General features: G+C 48.4%; 1 protein-coding gene across 1 annotated transcript; it reads left to right on the top strand.

Moving 5' to 3' along the window:
- The first annotated feature begins 788 nt into the window (after nucleotides 1-788).
- Csf2 (colony stimulating factor 2) lies at nucleotides 789-2,913 on the top strand. The gene is made up of 4 exons (XM_075989598.1): nucleotides 789-938; nucleotides 1,036-1,083; nucleotides 1,794-1,919; nucleotides 2,639-2,913. Exons 1-4 carry the CDS (start codon nucleotides 789-791, stop codon nucleotides 2,744-2,746), a joined length of 432 nt encoding a protein of 143 aa, XP_075845713.1. The 3' UTR covers nucleotides 2,747-2,913.
- The last annotated feature ends 23,513 nt before the right edge of the window (nucleotides 2,914-26,426 follow it).

A 26,426-nucleotide genomic window follows, 5' to 3' on the forward strand; every position in this document is an offset into this window, starting at 1 on the left:
ACTCAGAGGGCCAGAATCAGCAGTCAGGTTGGGGGGGGGGGTCCTGACCTGACCCAGTCAGGAGCTCTAGCCGCGCTGTGAACCTTTGTAAATGGGATTGTAGAAGTCAGCTGGGACGGCACCATAAGAGAACATGCTGTGGTCTGGCTGGCTTCTCTACCCTTTGCTGCCATTCCCTCTGCTTTCCAGGTCAGGGGGATGGGGGTGGCGGGGTGGCTCAGCTGGGCTGAGTTTTCCCATGGCGCTGGGTCCTCAGTGAAGACTCCCACTTGGCTGGACTTTTTCTAATTAGGTCATGGGACGGGCCTGTGCAAGGTCTGCATCTCAGAAGAAGGCTGGAAAGAGTATGGGCCAGGGCTGAAATGAGCCACCAGAGAAGGCGCAGCTAGCCTAGAGGCCTCCAGGGACAGCGGGCAGAATGGAAGCTGGAGCCCCACTCAAGCCCCGCCCCAGCCACTCCAGGCCAGGAAGTCCAAATTTGCCTGGAGGCCCCTTTCAGAAGGAGAAGATAGCCAGAGGCTGGGTCAGACTGCCCAGACACCCGGCAGGTGGGCTGCCAGTTCTTGGAAGGGCTCATTTTAATGAAACCCCCAAGCTTGTTAACCTGGGGGAAAGCGCACTGGCCCCATGTGTAGCTGATAAGGGCCAGGAGATTCCACAACTCAGGTAGTTCCCCCGCCCCCCTGGAGTTCTGTGGTCACCATTAATCATTTCCTCTAACTGTGTATATAAGAGCTCTTCTGCAGTGAGCCCAGTACTCAGAGAGAAAGGCTAAGGTCCTGAGGAGGATGTGGCTTCAGATCTTACTTTTCCTTGGCATTATGGTCTGTAGCTTTTCTGCACCCACTCGCTCACCCGCCCTTGTCACCCGGCCTTGGAAGCATGTCGATGCCATCAAAGAAGCCCTGAGCCTCCTGAATGACACCCCTACCATGGAGGTGAGTGAGGGAGAGAGTTCGGCTGTTTCCAGGCCACCCGCTGGCCCCTGCCTGGCCCTGCCTGTCAGCTTGGTAACATGGCACTTTCCTTTTACAGAACGATGAAGAAGAAGTAGACATTGTTTCTGAAGAGTTCTCCATCCAGGTAAGCTGCTTCTCTCTGATGTAGCCTCTCGGGGTTCCTGCAGGGTTCTTTTTTTTTTAATAGCCCCTTGCAAGGTTCTCTTAATGCTTCCCTGTCAGCTGGCTGCTAGGGGGAGGGGGCAAAATCTGGGGAGTCAAGATGTCCACAGCCAATCTCCTGTGGCAGTCACGTGCACTCTTTTATTGTCATAGCCATGCCCCTGTGGCAGTCATGTGCATTCTTTTATCAACTGAGCAATAAGTTTGGGTAGAGCTAGCATTCAAAGGTCAGGGATCTGCAGGGGATGATGGGAAAGTGAGAGTCCCTTTATGAGATGCTGTTGTTGCCTGAGAGCCTTCACTGTGCCCTGTGACCTTGGAGAGAGGATACTGACTAGAGAGGGACAGAGACGGGTTTCTGGAACAATGCTTGCCCACAAAGAGGTTTGGGGGGATCTTTGTCCAGCCCCTTCTCCTAGAATCGTAGCAAGCGGCCTTTGCTTGCAAAGTTGGGGGCTTGGAACTGGGAACGTCTTGAGGTAACAGGCTATAGAACGTGGCTGTGCAAGTTGAGGGTGGCTGGGTCAGGCAGGGAGAGGGCAGCAGTCAGACAGTGCTAAGACTAGAGCCTTCCTGTGCCACTTGGTGGGAACAGAAAGCACTGATGAGCAAGTAGCCTGTGTTCTGTGAGCGCCTGGCCTTTGCTTATCAATGAACGGTTACTTCTCACAGAGGCCAACATGTGTGCAGACCCGCTTGAAGGTATATGAGCAGGGCCTCCGGGGCAACCTCACCAAACTCAAAGGCGCCTTGAAGATGATGGCCAGTCACTACCAGAAGAACTGCCCCCCAACCCCGGTGAGTGCACAGCATCAGGGCACAGGGCAGGAATGTGTTAGTCTGGGAGGGCGGGGCAGGTGAGGAATGACCTCTGGCTGTGTGGTTTGGGGTCATTAGATGTGTCATAGGGGCCCCTCAAGAACAGGCCATGGCTCCCATTCATCCCTAGAGGCTAGGCTGAGGACCAGCAGCGCCCACTGCTCCCCGCAGCAGGAGCTACCTGCCTGTGTACATGTCATTATCAGTCATGAGGTCAGAGGTGAGGCAAACCCGAGAAAATTCAAAGCCTGCCAGAGCCCAGGAGAAGAGCCAGCACCCAGGCACTACTTCCTGACAAGACTTTCCCGTGAGACACCTGTATTCCATGGATACAAAGATGGGGCTTCTAGAATGGGCAGACACCCCAAACATCCCCCATTTCTTTCCTCATGGAAGAGTGAGCCCTGTATCTTTTTAGAGGTGAGGAGATGCCTCAGGCTGGCCACTTGCCTCTCACCAGGAATCAAACCCATCTTATCTGAAGACGAGAGGCAAGCCTTCTGCTAGGGCACAGTCCCTGAACGCCATTGGCAGGTCTGTGCGTGCCGTAGGCAACACACAGGCAGCCGTAGTGTCACCTGATCCTTTCAAATGGGCTCTGGCCGCTGAGTTCTCAGTGGCACAAGAAATACACAGCCGCTTCGTTGTGCCAGCCACTCACCCGGACTCAAGTGTTTCCTTTTTCTCATCCTCTTCAGGAAACTGACTGTGACACCCAAGTCACCACATATGAGGATTTCATAGACAACCTTAAAGGCTTTCTCTTTGACATCCCCTTTGACTGCTGGAAGCCAGTCCAGAAATGAGGCGGCCCTGGCCAGCTCTGGATCCGACTTCTCAGACTGCTGCTTTCGCTCCTGCCGAATGAGCCAGGAACTCAGGAGTTCTGCCACAGCCACAGCGGGAACAGTACGGACCTCTGAAAATGCTGACTCCGACATGGCAGTGGGGAACAAAGGAGGGATATTTTCTACTGATAGGGACCAGTGATATTTATTTATATATTTATATATTTTTAAAATATTTATTTATTTATTTATTTAAGTTTACAACTATATTTATTAAGGATGTCTTATAATAATAATAAATTATTGAAACTTTTGTTTGTGTGACTATATGGCTTCATTTTAAGAATTTGGGTGGTAGGTGGGGGTGGGTGGCTATTGAAGTAGGGAGTCAATGAGGGCCAACGCTGTCATAGTCAAAGAGAAGGAAGATCAAGGTCTGGGCCCAGCATGAACCTGGGCAGAACTCACACACTTTAACCTTCTGGGGTGCTCAAAAGCTTCTGCCCCAGAGAAAGGACTCAGGGTTCATCAGGAAGTTGAAGTAACTGCTTCACAGACCTGGCTCAGAGAAGGGGTGTCACCCTTTCTAGGAAATAAGGAGCTTCTGGGGTTGGTAGTCACTGTCTAAACAAGTCAGCCCTGGCATCCAGCAAAACTACTGTTCCCCTTTGTGGCTATGGACCTCATGTCCCTATTCTGCTCTCACAATTGGGGCCTCAACCACTCTTAAAGTAAATCAGCAAATAGACTAACTGTTCAGAGAAAAAGAAACTAAACCACAGGGGTCAGAGCTCAGCAATATTACCCAACTTTACCCCAAAGGCTTGACCTTAATCTTTAGCAGCCAGAATGTCAGTTTGGTGAATGTTGGGACACAGCTATAAGGTGGTACTTTCCTTGACAGGTTTTTATTTTTCCATTACATTTTGACTCTCACTGGTTTTTTCTTCTAAAACCCATGGCTTTGGGACTAAGAGAAATGTGGTTATCCTGTCTTTGCTTGACAACCGGGCTGAAGGTCTTATCCTCCATATGTTACCCTGTGTCCCTTCTGAGGACCACTGGAAAGTGAGTGTGTGCCCAAGGCTGGGGGTTGGGCGATGGGACCAGCCTTTTTTCTGTAGGTGGCCTGAGGAAGCTGTCTGTCTGCAGTTTAAGGTCCCTGCAGGTGCTAGGATACAGTGATCACACATTGCTCCTTGTGCTCCAGCCTGCAGAAGGATGGCTCAGTCCCAGTCAGACACCTGCCTCAGGCAAAACGACCACAACACCATTAACAATCGCAAACACAAAACCTTAGAGCTCTCCTGAATCCCAGCAAAGAGCAGGGTCCATGGAGTGTGGCATGATATTAAAATGCATCAAAAGCGCATCCTACCCAGCGATAAAGTCCCCTCTGTCTTCCTCAGCAAGAACTGTCCGAGGACAAGAAGACCTACCACATTAAGTCTGACTTTCCATCCATCCCCACACACTCATGCCTGTGACCCTTCCTGGCCCACTGCTCTTGCTTGCAGGGCTATTGAAGTAGACCCCAGAACAGCAGTGAGGTCAGAGGCATCTAATCGTCTTTGGCCTTTATGGCCACAGCTGCATGGGGAGAGAGGAATAGGCTCAGTCAGCAAACAGGGTGGAGATAAGAGTGAGAAATGCTGAGGATCTGGGAACCGAAACTCAGGCTCAGTCAATAAGTGAGCCAGTGGCCACGTGCTTAGCTTTGCCAGGCTCCCCAGCCACCATCCCAAGATAGCTTTCAGACCTAAGGGGAGAGGAAGGTGTCCATTGCCTCCGCTGCGTAGCCTGCAGGATCCACAAGTCTCCTGTAAGGTTTTTGGTCCAGGGCTCCATCAGACCAGGGTGAGCAGGGTGCTTGTATTCTGCTGGGCAGGCCCGCCACCCCAGGGCTTCTATCCCTGTTTCTGGAACTCTGCTATGGGAACTTTACAAAAGACTTCACCTCCACTCTGAAGAAGCTGTCTGAGAGCTATGACAAGCAGGGCACACACATAGCAAAGATTTATAAGGACACGAAACCCTTCACAGAAATCTGCACAAAGCTGGAGGTAAGCTGCTGCTTGCTTTTAGAGGAACCCGAGACTCCATGTGCTTGCATTAGAGCCTGGAGTCCAGTGAGGCAGAGGTCTTTGTCTGAACACTACTTGCCTCATCCAAGGTGGGGGAGGGGTTCAAGCCTCACTGTTACTCTTTGGGATCATCTCAAAGCCAAAAGAAATCTCCTCGTTGATGGAGTATTGGAAATGGGGAGTTGAAAATTGTACAGGGTTGAGGGAGGTCAATTCAAGGGTACTTTCGGGGGCCTCAGCCTGTGTCCTATCCGGGGTCCATGTGGAACAGATCTGAGACAAGTCAAATAGGTTGGTCACTGACTTAGCTGGAAATAGGAAAACTAAGCCTGTTCCAGATGACCATACCCTGGGGGCCTCTTCTGGGCTGGAGTCCCTTGGGAGTCTACAGTGTGAGGAGACTGGAGTTTGGGTGAGCACGTGGAGATGCGACTGAGCTGTGCTCTCTCTGCCTTCCGCTTGCATGGTACCAGGCACTCCCATTTGTCACTCTCGCGACCTTCTCTGGGACAGCGATGGGACCTGCCTCTCAGTCTTTGCTTCCTTCCCACGGCCCTGGATGGTCCTCAGACTCTAGATCTCCGTGTCATAGGTAGTCCCATACTCTCCCTCAGACAGTGGGCAGGGGGTCTCCCTGAGTTACTTCCTAGGAGAAGGAGCTTACCAGGCGCCGTGACTGGGAAGACAAGTTTCCTTTGCTTTTTTGTTTGTTTGTTTGTTTCTGTGAAGAAGATGACTTTCACCATGTGTTACTTCAGCCTTCAGATCCACCAGAAGACTGTGCTACTGAGAAAAGTGGTTTCTCCAAGTTCAAGGAAGCCTTGAGGAGAGTCGCCATCTCCATAGAAGGATGGAGATCAAGGGCAGCTTCTGGGGCTGCGTCTTTTCCTGGGGTTGGAGGAGTCTCAGAAATTATTTACTATGGGCGTGGGGAAGGGGAGGGAGTCTGGGGCTGGGCTGGGAGACAAGACTGTGGGTGGGCCACAGTGGACCGCACCTAAGACTACACATCTGTAACTTATCCATGAGTGCTCACTGCTTCGATAGAGCCTGAGTGTGAAAATCCTGGAGAGAGCCTTGTCTGGGGCCTCGTGGCCTGGGAGAGAGAGGGAGAAGCAAGGAGTACTTCTATCATGACGTACTTGATTTGGAGTCCTCCACACAGGAAGTTCTCCTTCATGGTTCCCTCATCTGATCCTATCCAAATTTGATCTTTTCCCAGAATCCCCTTCTCAGTCCAGTACCTACCCACCTCTGAGACCCAAGCATGAAACACACACACACACACACGCACACACAGGCTTAAATCACTTCCTCCCTTGTTCTCAACTATAGCTCCTGGGCAGCTCTGCAGATCCATCCCCAGAATCAGCCAGGGGGACACCCAGGCTACCTACTGAAGACTAGGCATAGTGTAGGACTTGCCAGGAAGGATGTTCACAGAGCTCAGGAGTCCTTACACCCCCAACTCTCCCAAGCACCAGAAAAGGGTCACCTACCCACTAAATAAAGCACCTCATCTGGCCTATATAGCTCTTCCCAACACTTCCTGGGTGTCTGGCATGATGACACATCTTTGACCCTTAACACTCACGTCCCCCAATCCCACAGCCAGTGTTCTCTGACCCCCACTCTCAGTACTAACCCTCACCCTAATCATTTGAACAGTTCATGGCATTGCCTGGGATGACCCCACAAGTCAAATAGTTTCCCATAACCCAAAGCCCTGAGACCAGAGCTTCAACAGCAGGGATGGAAAATACTGCTTATCCAGAAGCACAATGAGCCGTCATTTCATGACAAATCCTGCCTACTGACCGGCTGTGCCCAGTTATGTAGGCCACCCACACACCTGCCATCCCTGCCAAAGGACCCGGGCCGCAGTTTCTCATCTCAATCTGGAGATACCAGATACCACAAAGGCCAGAGATCAGAATAAGCCCAGGCAAAGTTGTCTAAGAATCTCAGGACCCAAGGCACAATCCTTTGACTCTGGGTCAGATTTCAGGGAGGGGCAGCTGCAGGACCAAGAGCCAAGACTAGTTTCATCTTGGAGAAAAATTTGGTCCGATTATGAAGGTTGTGAGCTCTTGAGTGAGCAGCTTGGGTACTGAGTGTTACTAAGGCCACTCCTTTGTCACCAGCAGTCAAGTCTGCTTAGGGCTGCCGGAACTTCATTAGTTTCCTATTAATTTGGTATATGAGCTCCCTGATCTTGAACTCCTGACAATGCCTGAGGCACCTGTAATGGAATGAATTGGGAACCTACATCCTTGTCACCTCCACGGCTTGCTACGTGACCTTGGATGAATATCTTAGTCACTTAGCTACAGAGTCCACAAAGTTAGGATGAGCCGAAGGCCACACCCCAGCCTGAGTATAAGGGTTTCAACCAAGCTGAACTTCTACAGAGAATCGGGCTGCTCAGGGGACACTGTGGTCAGAGAGGCCATCAGCATTGCAGGCCGACGGAGGAGCAGAAAAGACACAGGCACAGACGGGGTGAACTAGTCCAAGTTCTTAGTCAAGGTCACCAGACAGCCGTCCACAAAGAAACCCTGCAGTGAGGGCCTCTTGGCTTCCCTGCTCCACGGTTTTTCCTCTAGGTAGGCTCAGCTCTGGACGTGGTGTGGGGACGTCTGCTGGGGCTGCATGCCTCCAGGTACTGCTCCTGAGAGCAGCGGGCGAGTCCACAGCTCCCTGCATTTGGATTTAAGAAGACATCGCTCTAGTGAAAAGCTGGGGCTCTGGGATGGATACTCAGTTCACAAAACATAGCCTTGACCTGACATTGTCTGGATCAAGTCTTGAGCACAGGGACCAGGATGAAATTATAGCTTCTGTAGGCAGCACCCAAGAGTAGGCCTGCCTCTGAAGAAACATGTTTGGCTTCTCTGAGCCCATCTCGAGTCCAGGAGGAACAGTACGGCTGGCTGGCTAAGAGATAGACTCATCCACCCACTTATCATGACTTTCTAGAATTCAGAACTAGACCCACTCATCCCAGAGGCTTCCTGGGCGTTCTTCCTCACAGTTATCAACGGTACTCTGAGAAATCCATGAAAGCAGGATCCTAGGAGCCTTGCTCACGATGGACCTTGAGAACGGGACCATCTTGTAGACAGCCCCACGCAGTCTTTGAACATGATGTGGTCACAGAGAGGTAACACAAGAGGGAAGATTAACCCACAAGAAGGGACTATTTGTCAACATGACACACCTGGGGAAGTGGAACCTCAACTGAGGAATTGCCTGTGGGCGTATCTATAGGGTATTTCCTTTATTGCCTGTTGATGCACAAGGTCCCACCCCAGACAGATGATATCAACCGCTGGACAGGTTGACCTGGGGTGAATAAAAAAGGTAACTGATGGGAAGCAGAGGCAGGTGGATCTCTGTGAGTTTGAGGTCAGCCTGGTTTACAAGAGCCAGTTCCAGGATAGGCTCCAAAGCTACAGAGAAACCCTGTCTCAAACAAACAAACAAAAGGAAACAGAACAAGCCAGTAAGCCACGTTCCTCCACAGTTCCTGCTCTAGTTCCTGTCTTAGATTCCTTCAGGGATGGACTGTAACCTGTAAACGGAATAAACTCTTCCCTCTACCAGATTGGTTTTGGCCGTGGTGTTCCTCACAGCAACAGAAACCCAACTATAGGTGCCAAGCTAACACGGTCACTCGGAAAGGCTGCTGTGAAGGCCCACAATGGTACCCATGCTGAAATGACCCCACAGGGGCTGAGGAGTGGAACTGAGATGAGAAGAGACTGTCTGGGGAGAGAACTGCATCGAAGGTTAATACACAACATGGATCACCCTCCCTTTGCTCAGAGTAAATCTGCATTTTCAACATCCCTGTACAGCATCTGAAGAGTCCCGAGATGAATCGTCTAGTCAAGATGCTGAGGGCAAGCTTATAGTAGCGAATGTAGCAGATCTTTTCCAAGGGTTGGGGCAGGGGACAAGATGCTACTCAGCCTGGGCACAGAAGAGTTAGCCAACTCCTCACCAGTTGGCAGCACCATTCTTGGAGTGCAGGAGGAGGTGGAGAACGAGGTGTCATCTTCATCCTCCCTATCCCACGAATCTTAGGGGCTGACAGCCCTCAGGGTGCCCATGTGGCCTGTGGCACAAGGCCCGAAATGTTCTGGACTGGTTCTAGAAACCAGGCATGCTGTGTTTCTGAGCCCTTCTTGTGATTCTTGACTGCCAGCAGATAAAGGTGTTTGGTGGCCTGAGTCTGTGTGACGACAGTGGAGGACGTGGCTGGGGGGATGACTTTGTGGGTGCAGTACTGGAGGTGCAAGCATGAGGACCAGGGTTCAGATCCCAGGTGCTCATGTAGCAGGCTGAGGGTGGTGGTGGGAACCTCATACTCAATCCTGGGAGGCAGAGACAGGAGGATTCTGGGGACTCTTGGCCAGCCAGGCTAGCCAATCAGATAGCTTCATTTTCAATGAGTTACCTGACTCAAAAAAATAAGATGATATCTGATATCAACTTCTGGCCCTTACTTGAGAATGGGCATACATGCACACACACGTGCACACACACAACTACACACACGTGCACACACAGTGGAGGCAGGGCCACAGGATCAAGAACAGACTGTATCCACACAGACTTCTGACCAAGCTACTGGTTTGTGTTGAGTCACATGCCAAACGTTATGGGTCCAGTATCTCCTGACTTGGAACCTTCTATACTGTTACAGTGAAGAAAAACTGAGTTAATTTTGCTCCCTAGTCTCATATTTCTTATATGTGCAGTGGGGTACAGGGATGAATGGAGGGGCCTCAGCCCCAGCCAGCCCACCCTGACACAGAGACCCAGAATCTGCAGTGGCTGAGAGAGCCCAGTGCAGGCACAGGGAGCCCACATGCTCATGGCACGCAGGTCGTCTGAATAGCAGAGTGGGCAGTCCCTAGGACAGGGACTTGGCCCAGGGGAGTCTTTGAGCCTATATTTTCTAGAAGCTTCCCACCTTCACGCCTCAGAGAGGTGGGGACTTCCTCAGGATAACATGGGAGGTGAACCAGACAGAATTCTTAGCCTGGCCCACAGAAGCCCCCTTCGTGGGCCCTCAAGAGGGCTGCTGGGTGCAGAGCTCGCCTTCACAAACGGCTGACCAATTTCCCTGCTGTGAAGAGACCCTGAGACCTGAGCTGCCCGGAAAGCTGCAGCTTCAGGGGTATTTTTCACTGTGGTTTGCGACAGGAGGAGTGAGACAGTTTCGCAGTTTCGTGCTGCCGCCGCTGATGTTATCACTAAGCTGACTGGCTCTGTCACCCGGCCATGATTAACTGTGATCCTTTCCCTTTCCCTCTGCTCGAGGGACGATGAACAGCCCTGGCCCTGCCCTCAGAGCCACCCGGGCTTCATCCCTGGGAATGCTGGCCTGCTACATACTGCTGTGTATATGAAGTCTGTAAAATGTGCCCAACTTAGACTTTTCACAAATACCCATATCCACAGAACCAATATCCAGAGAGTAGAGCATTTCCCAACAGGCACAAAGTGTGTCCGCTATCTTATCATGAAATAGTTTTTGCTATTCTTGGACTTCATTTCGGCAGATGCCTACATTCATTTATCTTTTACATCTGTGGTCTTGTTGACATATAGTATTATATAACTATCCCATAATTACCTCAACTTTAATTTCTTTACATTAACTTATTTAGTGTGGGAGGAGTACATGTGTACCACTGTGCACCGATGGTAGTCAGAGACAGTGTAGAGGAGGAGTCTGTTCTTTCCTTCAACTGTGTGGGTCCTGGGGACTGAACTCAGGTCTTCAGGCTTGGTGGCAAGCAGGCCATTTCACCAGGCCAACTATCTCAGAGTTTATTTCTCCATTATACTATCGATGGACAGTTAGTTTGTTCCTACCTATGGCTAATAATAAAGTTGCATTGCGCATTCTGTATGTGTTTTGGGGGTCCTCAGTGTTTCTGGTTTTTTGTTTGTTTGTTTAAATTCTGAGTTTGGTGTGGAACTATTGGTTGCGAGGTATGAGCGTTAGGTTGAAGAGAAGGCTCTAAACATTTTTCGAAGGGAGACATTTACAAACAAGACGTTTATTTATTTATTTTATTGGCTAGACACTGCTTATCCTCTTCCAACACTGGGTCTCCTCTCCTTTTTACAGACCACTTCCCAAGCACCGTTACCATCGCTGGGAAGGTGTCCCACCCCCCCCCCCGCCCCCTCCACTCTCTCCCAGCTGTCAACCGTCTGACAATTTCAACTGCCAGGAAACAAAACGCAAATCCGCTTGAATCCTAACTCCTGTTTCTGGGGTTACAGACCTGCCCTGGGGAGCAAGGCTTGCAGGCCAAAGTGATGTGCGCACAAGATTTAGAGGCAGGTTAGGTAGTTTATGGTTTGCTAGTGCCCACCCCCCCCCCTTATGGGGAGTCAAAGGGGTTCATACAGGGTCCCTTGACATGGATACATGTGATTGCCAGGGCCTTTGTTTATGAGATTCAGGTCTCAGAGCCTCTGGGAGCCTCCAGGGAACTCAGCCTGCTTCTGTGCTATGTAGAGAGACCAGGCCAATGGACACAGCCCCTAGGCGCAGTCCTGCGTTCCTATTGGGAGGCTGATAGTCACAGTACCCTGTCAGTGCCCTACTGTGTCCTGGAGTACTCACTTCCCGGGCCGCTTTTACCTCTGCCTGCTTCTCTCTGTCCTTATGGCTTCACTCTGACCCACCTCACAGACGCAGATACCTCAGCCGTTCCGTAGGCTTGTACCTCCCATTCTCCTCTCCACAGCTGCCACCCCTTAATTCACTCCCAAAGTATTTATGGATGTCTAAAGAAAAGGGAGCACAGCAGGCACTGTGGAAGTGTTCACACCGGCTGGGCTGCCGGCCAGCTCAGGGTGAGCTCTGACCTGGCACCAGACACTATTCTCCCACTCTTGTCCACTCATTGCTTACTCTCTCCCCCCCCCCCCCATCTCCTCACATTAACCCTAAGCCTCAGAACACAAGCCAGACAGTTCTGCTCACCGACACTTCTGTCTGCAATGTACCACAGTCAAGTAGCTGACACCTGGCTTCCAGCAAGACAAAGTAAGATCCAGGGAGGTGCGGGGGATACCATACTGGGTACCACTTGCTCAACATCCACTCTGGAGCTTGTTTCTGGTCCCAGGGGTGCACTGTCACCTGCTTTCCTGAGGATGGGGTTTTCCCTCCGTCCAAGGAGGCCCCTCACCCTCTAGGTTCCAGATACGGCTATTTCCCAGCGAGGAAGTAAGCCTTTCATTTCCTTTGATTGGAGGAAACATTCACAGATCTTAGGAAAATGGGACAGAAGAGATAATAGAAAGCTTCTGAGGTTTAGAAAATGCCCTTTGTGGGTTGGCCAGATGGCTCAGCAAGCAAAGGTGCTCGCTACGGAGAATGACAACTTGGAGTCAATTCCCCAAGACCCATGTGGTGGAAGAGGAGAAACACAAATGTCCTCTGACCGCCACACATGTACTTCAGTGTGAGTGAAAGGAGAGAGAGAGAGAGAGAGAGAGAGAGAAAGAGAGAGAGAGAGAGAGAGAGAGAAGGGGATGGGGATACATTCAAAAAATTTAAAAGAAAAAAATGCTCTTTGGGGCAAAGCCTCCCAGGAGCTCTGTAAAGGTACTCAGAACCCAGACAGGATGCTGTTCTCCATGGGAGAGGTGAGCCGAAAGGATGCCCTGAGCCCACAGCAGCCAGCTCTTTTCCCACTTAGTAGACTGGGGAACCGCCTCAAAGGGAGCAACAGGATGGAAAGAAGCCCAGCTCTTTGGCAATCTGTCACACTTCCTCCAGCTCAGAAGCTGGGGCAGCCCCAAGCTCTCCTGGTAGAGATCCTGGCATTCGCCCAACCCTTTCCTCTAGCCAGGGAGGGTGAGGTCATGTGCTGGGAGGGGTGGCAAGGGAGACGTCAATTGCTACTAGGGTCATAGCTCCAAGTCAGAAACGGCATAGCAACAGGACAATTCACAGTCCCCTTTCTCCTCACACCCTAAGAAGCCCTGACTGCCAGTTCGGGTCCTTCCCCACACTGGCTTCTCTTCAGGCAGTTTCTAGTGGTCTTTTTCAAGTCCTAAGCTGAAGCACTTCTGTACTATATCAAGCCTTGGGGCGGGGCTGGGGATCAACTCCCCCCTCGAGTGCATCCCAACCAATGCGGAAATAAGAGTGCATGGCATTTCTGCACGTGCCTGGGCCATAGATAGGTACTCCAAAGACTCCTGTGCCTGTGTGCAATATGGACAGACAGACACTGGAGTTCTGAGAAAAAACTGATCAAACTAAGGACCGTAACTAGGTCTTCTGTCTAGGATAAGTCCCTGTGGTGGCAAGAGCTCACGGGTTGAGGGCCCGTAAGTCACAGGGACGCAGACAGATGGACACCAAAAGTCCATGACAGTGAACGAGAAACAGAGAAATGGACAGATAGATAGACATGATAGACAGCCAGAGCTGGACAGGTCAGATGGAGAGACCAGGTGGGAACTTGGGCAGTGATTTATTGAATGGCAGAAAAGTAGGCGAGAGAACTTCTAGCTTGGAAGACACAGCTGGTGGGAGGCCCCGGAGGAGTCGCAGCTCCATCGGAAATGACATAGCAACAGGATAACTCACATTCCCCTGTCCTCTCCGCACCCAAGAAATCTCTGCTGGAATGACTTCTAGCCTCTAGATCCTTTCTCCCACTGGGACAGTTTGGGGCCCAGGCACCATTAATGGATGACAGTTCTGTCTCTGAACACAGAAGGTTCAAAGGTTCCCATTTGAACACAGTGATCACATACACTGAGACCCTTAGAACCCCTCTACCCATATTTGCAATGCTGCCCCACAAGTGCACATGCATACATGTATACACTCACATGCACGCACGCACACACATGCACATATGCATGCACACACACGCATGCATGCATGCACATACATAGACACAATAACAAAGAATTACCTAGGACCCTGGGAAGGAGTGAGAGTATCATGCTTTGAAAAGACCTTCATGTTAAATTCAGGATCCAGCTACCAGTCTCAGGTTGGGGTCTCTGGAGACTGGATCCTAACATGAAGACCAGCGTATTTTGGGAAGGAAGGGGAGGTGGCAGAGTCAACAAAGAAGAGCCCAGTCTGTAGGGCAATCATGACAAGTATCTCAGCTGACCCAGAGGAGAATTCCAGAGCTAGCACAGCCTGTGGGTTTCCCTGTGACAGGCTGAGGAAGTTGAGCCTGTGTGTCTTCATGTTGATATGCAGATGGATATAAGTTGCCCGTGGAAGGAGCCATGACCTCACATGTGGTAATTTTCTTCAGGTCAGGAAATTCCCAAGGAAGAATGATTGCCAGAAACTGTCATCTTCCAACAGAGCTTGTAAACATGGACAAGTCCTTGACCCTTGAAGGTAATATATCCCAGTAGCTGCCACAGTCTATCCTATAAGCTGTTAGGTCCTCTTTCTTTCTTTTCTTTCTTTCTTTCTTTCTTTCTTTCTTTCTTTCTTTCTTTCTTTCTTTCTTTCTCTTTCTTTCTTTCTTCCTTCCTTCCTTCCATTTCTTTCTTGCTCCTTCCTTCCCTTCTTGTTCTTTTAAGAGATAATACTAAAATAAAATAAGATAATTTTAAAATGAGATAAAAATCTAATGTATCAAAGCTGGGCTAAACAAACAAAGTAAAGGAGCCCAAGGAAAGGCACAAGTATCAGAGGTCCACTCATTTGCACACTCAAGAATCCCTTAAAAACAGCAAACTGGAAGCCATAATATACATGGAGAGGACCTTGTGAAGACCCATGCAGGTCCTATGCATGCTGTTTCATTCTCTATGAGCTCGCATGAACTTTGTTTATGTTGATTTAGAGGGCCTTGCTTTCTTGGTGTCCTCCATGCCCTCTGGCTCTTACACTCCTTCTGCATCCTCTTCCATGGGGTTCCCTGAGCCCTGAGAGCAGGGATTTGATGGAGACATCCCATCAGGGCTGAGTGTTCCAAGGTCTCTCGCTCTCTGCCTCTGTGCATTGCCTGGCTGTGGGTCTGCGTATTTGCTCTCATCTGCTATAGGAGGAAGCATCTCTGATGATGGCTGAGCAAGGCACTGATGTATGAGAATAACAGAAAGTCACTTATTGCTACCCCTCCCCATTTTTGAAAGAACAGTATTATTTGGTTTTACCCCAGCTCCCCAGGCAATCTTGTTTCTGGTTCATGGTCACCCAAGCAGTGTTGGGTATAGGTTCCATTTTGTGGAGCGGGCCTTAGGTCAAATCAGATATTGGTTGATTACTCCCACAAGATTCAAAACACCATTACCCTAGCATATTTTGCAGGCAAGACACCGCTGTAGATCAAAGGGTTTATGGATGGCTTGGCATTTATGTTTTTCTTTTGGTATCACACAGAGTACCTTCCTGTACCAAAGATGCTAGAATGTAGGGTTGAAGCCTCCATGTAGGCACCAGTTACCAGTTCAGCTTCTCCATGTTCAATGAGTTGTGTTACTGTTATCTTCAGCAATGGGGCCTTGCCATCAGTTTTTGGAGAGCAACTTATAGTCTTGGTAACAGCCTGGGTTGTTTTGGGATTCCCATGAGACCCTTTTGGCTAACAGCTCAATCCAATCCCAGTACTGGAAGCTTCATTTGGTGACAAGAGATGGCCAGTTGGGATTCTGTCTGTCTCCCCCATTATTTGGTAGCTTCATTTAGAGTGCCTTTACACAGACAGACAGACAGACAGACAGACAGACAGACAGACAGACACACACACACACACACACACACACACACACACACACAGTTCTATGATATTTGGCTTCCACATTACCCCTCAAATGGCTCTCAGTTTAGCTGTCTCTCCCCATATTCCCTATCTCCTTGTCTCTGTCTCCCTTCCTCCTCCCAACCTGATCCTCCCATTCCAGCCCCCACGCCATCCATCGGTAACTATCTATCCTATTTCCCTTTCCTAACGGGATCTGTATGTCCTCCCAGTTCCTTACACTATTAGGTCCCCTTCTTTATGTAATCCCTTACCATAAGTCCCAGAATCCCAGAGCAGTGCTGTTGACAGCTGGCTACGCCCTAACCTGCCATGTTCTCAAAGTTTCCTGATGTGAGCACGCTCACTGTCCCAAGGTTTCTGTAAATAGAGACTGCTTTCTCATTTTCCAGCCACCCAGACCTGAATAATCACACAGAAACTGTATTCATTACAACACTGTTTGACCAATGACCCAGTTGTATTTCTAGCTAGTTCTTACATCTTAAATTAGCCCATTTCTATTATTTTGTATTTTACCATGAGGCTCCTGGTTCTTGGGTGACTATATGGAATCTGCCTGATTCCACCTTCTTTCCTTCTCTATCTCTGTTTGGATTTCTGCTTTACTATATTCTGCCCGGCCATGGGCCAAGGCAGCTTCTTTATTAACCAATGGTAATAAAACATATTCACAGCACACAGAGGGGAATTCCACATCATCTCCCTTTTTCTTTCTAGAAAAAGAGGAAGGCTTTAACTTTAGTATAATAAAATTGCATATAACAAAACAGGTATCAAGCAAGAAGTACAGTTATAATATTTCTTTGTGAGTCCAAAGTTTCATATCTGCTTTATCTTTTATCAAAACTACAGGTTTCAAGATACCAGTGTCTTCAAAACAGCCTGGCAGAAATTTAGTAGTGGGCTCTCACACTTAAGTAGCTAGCCCAGCACAGCTGTGATGTCATTGACCTTCTCTCACTGGGGGAAACTGAAAAGGGGAAAGTTGGTAATGGATTAAAGCTGATTACATGGCCACCACAGATAACAATCTTGATGTCGGTCATTTCCTCTCCAGCTCTCTAGTCCAACTCCTCTTCAGTCTCAGTGCCTGTCTTCATCCCGGCGGCTTGCTGGTAGCTTCTCTGAGTTATCTGACCCCAGGTCTGCTCTCATCTCAGGGTCAAGACGCCAAATAGGAAAAGGAAATACTGGGGACCCTGGGAAGATGGCTTTACCAACTTAAACTGCTTCACATTTATGTAAGGATCTGAGTTCAGATCCTTGGCACCCATGTTTTACAAAATACACAGTAAGTATGCTGACACGTGCCTGAATCTCAGTGCTGGGGAATTAGAGACAGGAAGACCCTGGGGCTCGCTGGTCCGTCAGTCCAGCTGCATTGGTGAGTGTCAGGTTCAGTGAGACTTTGTCTCATGAGACAAAATAGAGAAAATTGAAAAAGACATCTGGCATCACCCTCTGCCTCTACAATGTGTGCGTGTGTGTGCACACGCTCAAGTGTGTGTATGTGTGTGTGCATACGCTCAAGTGTGTGTATGTGTGTGTGTGCACGTGTGTGCACGTGTGTGCACGTGTGCAATGTACGATACCAAAGCCCTGAAGTTGATCACATTGTGGGGACCTGCATCCCTCTCATTCCCACTGATCAGATTAAGCACTCCCACCCAGATGGCGACTCTTCTCTCCACGGGTAGAAGGAAGCTAAACTGCCCCGGCTGCAGCATTAGCTAAAGTTTGACAGGACTCTCGCTTTGGCCTTCAATGGAAATGCTTCTTCTCAGGGAAATAAGACCACAGTGCAGTGAGGGGAAGCCAAAATATTCCAAATGATTCACCATGGATGATCCTATCAGAGACCATTCCTGCTTCGGTCCCAAGATGCTTGTTTATAGCTACCGGAATACAGCTTCCTATTACAGTGTTTGGTTTATAGTAAGAATTGTGTCCTGAGGAGCCTGTGATCCTGTGAAATGCCACTTCCAACTTGTTCTTCAGCGAGGCCTTTCATTGGTCATTGCGCAGTGTGCTAGCAGTCTGACGGCACTTATGTGGCACAGTCTGTGGTGAGCAGCAGATTCCATGGTTTTGGACTCTCACCTTCAATGCTGATGTGTTATGTGGAGTCCTATACTAGTAGATCACAGACTTTGATAGCCCCTGGACAGTGGTGTTGGCTAAGTTCCTGCAGAGGGAGGCCAGCTTGTTGACAGACTCATCCACTGAGGCTTTTCCCGAGGCTCTGATGCAGAGAAGGAACATGCTTGGCAGAGCCCATGCTAGCCTGGAGGCCCTGATGAATGGAAAGCAACTAGGGTCCTTATGTTAAGCCAGGACTATGCTTGGACAGAGTTGGTAATAACCTGTGGCTTCAGATCCCGAGAACCCAGCCCTTCCCACCATATAGGACTACGGTCATCAGCCGCAATGCTGTTGCTGTGTGCTCTATCTGTAATGTTTTTGAGGTACCCTGTGCTCCCCTTATGCAACATAGTTTGACTTAGCCCCAATGTATGATAGTTTCTGCTATCTCCATCCCATTTCTCCTATGGAAATGTCAGACAAGATGCTGGACTTCTTAATAAGCTTGCTTGGCATAAGACATAACTTTGGCAAGACCTCCTGATCCCAATCTGTCTCCTTATCTTCTGATCCCCTGCTCCCTTTCCCCAGGACCCTGTCACTGAAGAATGAACCATTGGTTCAGGTCACAAACCTATACCCGAATGCATATTTATTGTTGTAAAAATGACTCATTGACAAGGTTACAAGAGGATAAGATAGAGCTAGTTGACTAACAACCAAATAGTTTATTGATAACTTCAAGATCCAATATCATAGCTGCATGTATCTAGGAATATGTACATGTCCCTGCTTAGTTGGCATTGAGGGATCACTTATGAAGGCTTTGAAGCCATAGGTATGAGCCAAGAGAAAAGCTGGGGCGTCATGAGATGGATAGCATGGGGCTTGTGTGACTCATGCTATCTCTAATTCTGTTGATGTTGAGTTCAGATGTATTATTTCTAGCTTATGCCCAATGGTTGCTGTACTCAGTAAGTCCGAGAGGAACCCATCATGAGTAGTTCTTGCTCTATGGCCACTTCATCAGGTCTTCTAAATTTGCCAGGGTTCAGAAGTCTGATAGTTGTCTTCCAAAAGGTGTATAATCCCCAATATAGATGTGGATGCTTTTTAGCCTGGAATCAGTTGTCTTTGTGGGCCACATGTAGACCTATTTGGCCTGGAGATACTACAGAGACCTTTCCTGCCTGGGTACCCACCCAAAGGTGGCAGGATTTTGTGTAACTGCCAGAGTAACTGGTCAGAGTAATCACCTCAGGTTATTAAATCTGTAATAGATTGCATCTGCCACCCCAGAAGGCATGCCCCAGCTGCTCTTTCTTCAAGAAGGGAAGCCCAAGATGTCATCATTTGCCACATACTTCTTGAGAAATGTCCTGGCATGCTCCAGGATCCGCGATCATGTTCTTTGAACAACTTACTGCTGGGATAGGCTCTGATGCCCAAAGGGCTCGTGTCCTGGGCTGCCTATGCTTTGCCATGGCCACTGATTTTATCCAGCTCGTCTCATGTTATTGACAGGCCAGACCAGTGGGAAATTACAAAGGATGTTCCAGAAACTTCAGGCCTCTTAGAACCTTATACCAAAGGTCAAAGGAATCAACCTTGCCTTAGAAATGTAGGCTTCCATGTCCCAACTGAATGCAGACCATCTCCAGCATGGACAGAAAGGAAGAGTGTCGCCAGAGCAGTGGCCACCTGCCCCGTTGCCTGAGGCTGGGCTCATACACTGTGGCAAAGACACAGTATCTGGGAAGCACACTGATACAACCCTAGCTGTACTTTGATGGATAGGTACTGGCTCACTGTTATAACCCAAGACTGATCTGAACCTTGATGGTCGATTAAGAGAGATACCGTGGACTCGACTTTTAGATCCTTAATGATGTCATTGGCTGCTGCCAGTACCTCCCAGATGGGATGCTGTTTATTATTATTATTATTATTAATTTATCTAGAAAAGTGAGAAAATTTGGAGGCTTCCACTTAGCCCTTACTGTATAGGCTACAGCCCAATGTAGGTGTTGTGCTAATCACCAAATGTATTTACCCTGTTATATTACTGGGAGGGCCTATGGTCTGGCAGGTGGCTCTGAATATGACTCCAGTCAGGAATCCACTTCTTCCTCAGCCCACATTTATACCCACAACTCAAACAAGAGGGTCATGAGGCCATTAACAGTCCCCAGGTAATAATGTCAACTCAGCTTCTGTGCTTTATGGTCCTCAAAATGTTTGGCTCTTCTCTTTTTTTCTGAGCACACATGTATTCACATGTGAATGGCCATGTGTCCCCTTGGCACATTCTCACACACACTTGCTGTGGCTGTGTAGGTCTTCTCCCTCATTTTGGGAAATGTGGCTGATTCTTTAACAAAAGGGGACATTTTACTGGGGTGTCGGGATTGATTATCTGTCCCAGATTCATTTCTGTTGTTGTAATTAAAAAACAAAACAAAACAAAAATCCACATTACTGTGTTAGTTACGTCTCTGTTGCTGCGATAAGACACCATGACCAAGGCAATTTAGAGCAGGAAGGGTTTACAGTTGGGGGCTTACAGTTCAGAGAGCAAGTCCATGGCAAACATGGCACTGGAGCAGTAGCTGAGCACTTATGCCTCTATCCACAAGCATGAAGCAGAGAGAGGGAGAGAGGGAGAGGGAGAGAGAGAGAGAGAGAGAGAGAGAGAGAGAGAGAGAGAGAGAGAGAGAGAGAGAGAACTGGGAATGACATGGCCTTTTGAAACCTCAAACCCACTCCCAGTGACACACCTCTTCCAACAAGGCCACACCTCCTAACCCTTCCCAAGCAGTTCCACTAATTAGGGTCCAAACACTCGAGCATGAAAACCTAAAGAGGCCATTCTCATTCTAACGGTCACATGACAAAAAGCAACTTGGAGAAAGGGTTTGAACTCTCCATTTTAGATTACAGTCCATGACAGCAGGAAGTCACAGTCGCAGTAAGAAAGCTGTCCCATTCAGTCAAGAGCAGAAGGGGACAGAGATGACCAGCACTCTGTTCACGTTCTCTTCTCCTACACAGGTCAGCTCCCAACCCCAAGGGATGATATTGCCCACAGTCAGGGTGGGTCTTCTCACCTCAGTTAACTAAGCTACAGAGAATGTGGACAGGTCAATCTCATCTAAGCAATCCCTCATTGGGACTCCCCTCCCCGGTGACTCTAGACTGTATTAAGTTGAAGAATAAAATTAACCATCACATCATCTGTGATTGATCCTTTTGATTGCAAATAATGAGTTGTTTGGAAGCTGGAAAGATGGCTACATGGTGTCGAGGTCCCAGGTTCAAATCTTGATGGAGGAAGGTCATTGGTTAAATAAAAAGAAGCTGCTTGGCCCATACAAAATCTCAGCATCTACATGCTGGCTCACGATACGTCACACTCATAGCTGTAGCTCCAGGAGCCTGGTGCTGTCTCTTGACTCTCGTGAATACCAGGCATGCACACAGCACACAAACATACACATAGACAAAACATTCATTCCAGTAAAATAAAATAAATAAATCTTAAATTTTTTTTTAAAAGAATGAGCAGTTGCTTGTTGGTCTCTGATTTATTTTGATGCTAAAGATGCTGAGCTCCATGGCCATCTTCATAACTTCCTATGAGTCAGGCTCTCGTCGCTCTCTCTCTCTAACCTTGCCACTTACAATTGAGCTACCTACCTGAGTACCATCAGTCATCAGTAGTTATCTCAGAATCTTGTCATCCTATCACTAATAGTGATGCTAGTTCTCTGAGGACCTGTTCTATTGCAGATAGATATTGGCTTGCAGAAAACTTTACTTTGTAGCAATACTGACACTTTTCTTTCCAGAATGTTCCTTCCTGTTCTGGTATCTTCTAGGCCTTCAGATTTTTTTTCAGCCCTGCTTAGTACATGTAGTCTTGTACACCTAATTCCTGAAAATGCATACTGCTACAGCAATTCTGGCATTTCTATGTGACATAATGCTTGCCACCTTTCCGTCATGCTTTTTGAAGCCACTGTGTCATTGTTCATACCTTCTCCTTGGGCCTTGCTTTAGTTTTAAACCCTGTATCCTTGGAGAGTTCTTCTGTAACAGTAAGTGTTCTCATCCAGACTTATGTTGACCATTGGCTCAGAATCCAGTCTAATGAGTTCTCTCTCAACTCTTGCTATAGCTAGGATGTATGCATCCTTCCTCCACATATAGTCCTTTCATCCAGCTATCATTGTGAGAGTTGGCTTTAATGCTAGCATCTTACTTGAGGAATTGTCCTGGTTGCCTTCACTGATGTGAGAAGAGCCACTCTAAATGTGGGCAGTCTGGTAGCAGATCAAAAAGGACATGGCCGACCAAAGACCACTTGCCTTTTGCCTGCTCAGCCTTCCAACTTGCCGTCAAATCAATTTATCTCATTGTTGCTGTTGATCCCTTTACTGATATTAAAGCAGGTGTGTCTAGGCTACCTTCACTGACTAGCAACTCTCCAGAAACCCTCCAGGACTTAATACCAGATTTGGATGACTAAGGCAACCAACCTCAAAGACTGAATAAGCCAGTGAACATCATTGCTGTGGTCCCTGCCTCCAGGTTCTTACTTCAAGTTTCTGCCTTGACTTTCCCCAGTGATTGTACCCTGTAAAATATTAAAGTTTTTCTTCCCAAGTTGCTTTTGGCCATTGTATTTACCACAGCAAATTAGAACTTCAATCGGGCACATCCAGCCAGGTTATGGTGATTGTAGTCACTGGCCCAGTGTCCAAGAGGAGAGGTGGGAACAGAAGATGGAGTTCTGTACTATCTTTTTAAAACGAGAGGGAATTCCCCTCTCAAGAGAGTTGAACAAGTCACTTTTGAAGCTCTAGGGTTTAGGAGGAGTCTGAGGAGCCAAGGTTTTCAGTATAGCAGGACTCCCTAGATCATGTGTCTCAATGTCTTGTTCGGTCTCAATGGAGGCTCTGTGTTTGTCATAGGGTATAGTTGGGACTTTGCCCACTGGAGCCCATCTATTTCCACTGCTATATTAAAATATCTGAAGCTGGAATTTGGAAAGAAAAGGACTATATCTCCCAGCTTTGGGGCTTCAAGGCCAAGAAGCAGGGTGCTAGTGCGGGCAGGGCCCCCTAGCCACATTACGTCATGGTGGTTGGAATCTTGGCTGGAGTGTGTGCAACAAGAAGAGGACACGTGACAAGACAGGAAGCCAGAGAGAATGAGAGAGATTCATGGATTAGGCGCGATGTTCTATAATAGCTCACTCTTGTGAGAACAAATGACTCATTCCACAAGACCAGTAGTAACCCTTTCCAAGGGCAGCACCCCAACTCATGACCTAGTTACCTCTTAGTGGGTCCACCGCCTTCCAACATTGGAAGCCCTGGGGTATTCACTCAAACTATGTCTCAGACAGAGACATTGCTATTGACAAGTCTTAGGCTTGACTCTCGGTTTTTGCTTCTCTCTTGTAAGAGGCAAGGGTTGTTTCCCAGCACTAATGAGGCCTTTCACAACTAGATTTTCATCAGCAACTGATCACCTCAGTCTCTTAATTAATCTTTTTCTGAGACTCAGTTAAACTTGTCCATACCATTCTCTCCAAAGTAGGGAATTCCCTGTATCTCTCCAGCACCTGCGGCCACCCATGAGCTAATGCCTCATCTTCTAACACAGGTGAAAGTTTTAACAATTGCATCAGAGGCTGCTTTGCCTGCATCTTGGGGGTGGGGCCTCACTGATAGTCAGATAAGGGGTGAATCTAGCTCAAGACCCCAACATTGCAGGTACCCACCTTCCTCTCAATCATTCTTGGAACTAGATAGTATAGATTAGGGACTGTCAGAAGTGGACTCTGAGTCAGACAGGACCTTTATCATAAAGAGCTCTTGTGGTTGAGCCCTGTGGAAAAGGAAGGCCTGAAGCAGGATTGGGCAGGAGGAGTGATTGAGTTGTTACTTTGTTTTCACCCTGGTCCCAACTGAGCCCCTGAGCACTGACCTTAGGACAGTCCCTTAGGGTTTTCTAAAATATCAGTGTGTGGGGGCTACATTAAGCAACCTTTTAAGCATAAGCCGACCCTAAAGGGTTGACAGCGGTGGCTATCTTTCGAAGACCTCTCAATAACTTGTAGAAATTCTCCACTCGTCAAGGAAGGCCTGAAATACCCCAGTCTTGTGGGGGCATTCACAAGACTATCTCAAAATGCCAAGGACAAACCTGACCCTAGGCAACTGAGTCAGAAGCCTGATTATAACCTCTACAATGAGATTCCATTGCTTTAGGGAAACACCCCATGTGCCTATCAACTGATGAAAGAATAGGCGAAATACTCACGTACACAGTGGGAAAACACTCGGGCATCAAAAAGAAGCAATTCTGCCATTTAGAGCGTGGATAAAACTGGACATCATTGTGGCCAATGAAATAAGTAGGCCACAGAAAGACGAACACCACCTGGGAACAGCCATACGTGGAAATCTACAAATGTAGATCCCGCAGAAGCTGGGAGTGCTGCGGTGGGTTACAGAGTAAGACATGGAGGAAGAGAAGGGTGGGTCCACGGGCACTAAGTTGCCCTCCACAGGGCAACTCTGAGGCACGGTTGTGCTGTAGTGCAACTTCAGATGACAACTGTGGAGTACATGTTGGAGACTCCTAGAATGGATTTTGAAAGTTTAAAGCTATGAAAAGGAACACATGTTTGGGAAGATGAATGTATTTCACCTGGTTTACATAATGCATATGTGTATTAAACATTACATGGTAAACCCCATTACCATGTACAACTTTTAAGTTTTGTGTATCAGTTAAATAAAAACAATCTTAAACTAATGAGGGAAAAAAAGAGATTCCGCTGCTTTATCTTAAGTTTCTTTTCTTTTTTTTTAAAATTTATTTATTTATTAAAGATTTCTGTCTCTTCCCCGCCACCCGCCTCCCATTTCCCTCCCCCTCCCCCAATTAAGTCCCCCCCCCCAGCCCGAAAAGCAATCAGGGTTCCCTGTCCTGTGGGAAGTCCAAGGAACCCCCACCTCCATCCAGGTCTAGTAAGTTGAGCATCCAAACTGCCTAGGCTCCCACAAAGCCAGTGCGTGCAGTAGGATCAGAAACCCATTGCCATTGTTCTTGAGTTGTCAGTAGTCCTCATTGTCTGCTATGTTCAGAGAGTCCGGTTTTATCCCAGGCTTTTCCAGACCCAGGCCAGCTGGTCTTGGTGAGTTCCCCGTAGAACATCCCCATTGTCTCAGTGTGTGGGTGCATCCCTTGCGGTCCTGAGTTCCTTGCTCGTGCTCTCTCTCCTTCTGCTCCTGATTTGGACCTTGAGATTTCAGAGTACTACTCAGCAATAAAAAACAAGGACTTCTTGAATTTTGCATGCAAATGAATGGAAATAGAAAACACTATCCTGAGTGAGGTAAGCCAGACCCAAAAGGAGGAACATGGGATGTACTCACTCATATTTGGTTTCTAGCCATAAACCAAGGACATTGAGCCTATAATTAGTGATCCTAGAGAAGCTAAATAAGGAGAACCCAAAGAAAAACATATAGGCATCCTCCTGAATAAGTTTCTTTTCTTTAGGGATACACCCAGTCAGAGAAGACCCTGGCTTTATCATCCTCAGCTCCTCAAGAGAAATGACTTTGGGATGACCCCTTGCCCCTCTGATGTTGGATGAACACTGTGTCTCAGACACAGTTATCATGAACACCACCTCATAGTCACTTGGCCCTATACATAGTGAGCAGATTCAGCCCCAACTCAGTTGGGGGGTGGAGTATTTTGCCCAAGAACAGTTGTCTTAAGCAGGTACCATCAGAGAGGTCTGTGCGAGGAGGAAAAGTCATCTAGGAGATGGTGAGCGTGTCTGTGAGTCTGTGTGTCTGTATGGGATCCACTGGGAGTCATTCGTTCATTCCATATGGTCCAATGAGAGCTTGGCAGGGATAGGCTAAAGTCAGCGCTGAGAATTCTGGACCAACAGTTCATGGTTAAGGTGGCTTCATGACAAAGAAGGCCAAACAGAGACACATCTTGGGATACCATTCATCTGAGATGTTGCTCATGAAGTGTGGCAGGTGAAGAAAGATCAGAGACACTGGTCAGAGGGTCAAACCATACTGTGGCTTTCTGAACAACAGCCTGAGACCTTCAGAACCGGACAACAGAAGGGACCAACCCTAGCCCAAGAAATTCTCACACCTAGAAGTTAAACAGAGAAGGGAGAAGCTGCAGAAGAATCCAACAAAAGCTGGTCATCCAGAACAATGAGAACCAGTTGGGGCAAGAGTTGAGGTCTCCGTGGAAATGTCCCCTGATCCTGGAGGGAACAGTACAGTGTGAGGGTGAGGTGGCGTCTGCTGGTGGGACTTCTTGGGGTAGGTGGGGGACATGGGGAGATGATGTGGGTAGAAGGAGCCTCTGTACGTCAGGCTTGAGTGGTGGGCCTTTGGATAGGCAGAACAGTGACAGGATTCGGAGAGGGGTGGCCCCAGGACTACAAGTCACATCAGCTGTCCCCCACGGAGCTCTACCCAGGGCTTTGCTAGAGCAGGGTGGACAGGAACAGCTGTCCAGATGACAGCTCATGTCTGGGTTTCCCCAAGGGGCAAGTCTGACCGGTCCACCCGTCCATTCTGGCAGCTGCTAGCTCTCAGGCAGGACGACATTCATTTGTTTCCAGGGCTTTTCTACCAAGCTGTGCTGTTTCTTATAGGGAAACCCCAGCCCTGGGAAAACAGACCC

This window comes from Microtus pennsylvanicus, chromosome 11 (genome assembly GCF_037038515.1).
Source record: "Microtus pennsylvanicus isolate mMicPen1 chromosome 11, mMicPen1.hap1, whole genome shotgun sequence".
Classification (NCBI taxonomy): Eukaryota; Metazoa; Chordata; class Mammalia; order Rodentia; family Cricetidae; genus Microtus; species Microtus pennsylvanicus.

What these genes read in the sequence shown, in the direction of transcription:
- Csf2 (XM_075989598.1), top strand. Translation starts at nt 789, where the DNA reads ATGTGGCTTCAGATCTTACTTTTCCTTGGCATTATGGTCTGTAGCTTT. An exon ending in ATGACACCCCTACCATGGAG is followed by an intron (nt 939 to 1,035) that starts GTGAGTGAGGGA and finishes TTCCTTTTACAG; the next exon opens with AACGATGAAGAAGAAGTAGA. An exon ending in CTGAAGAGTTCTCCATCCAG is followed by an intron (nt 1,084 to 1,793) that starts GTAAGCTGCTTC and finishes TACTTCTCACAG; the next exon opens with AGGCCAACATGTGTGCAGAC.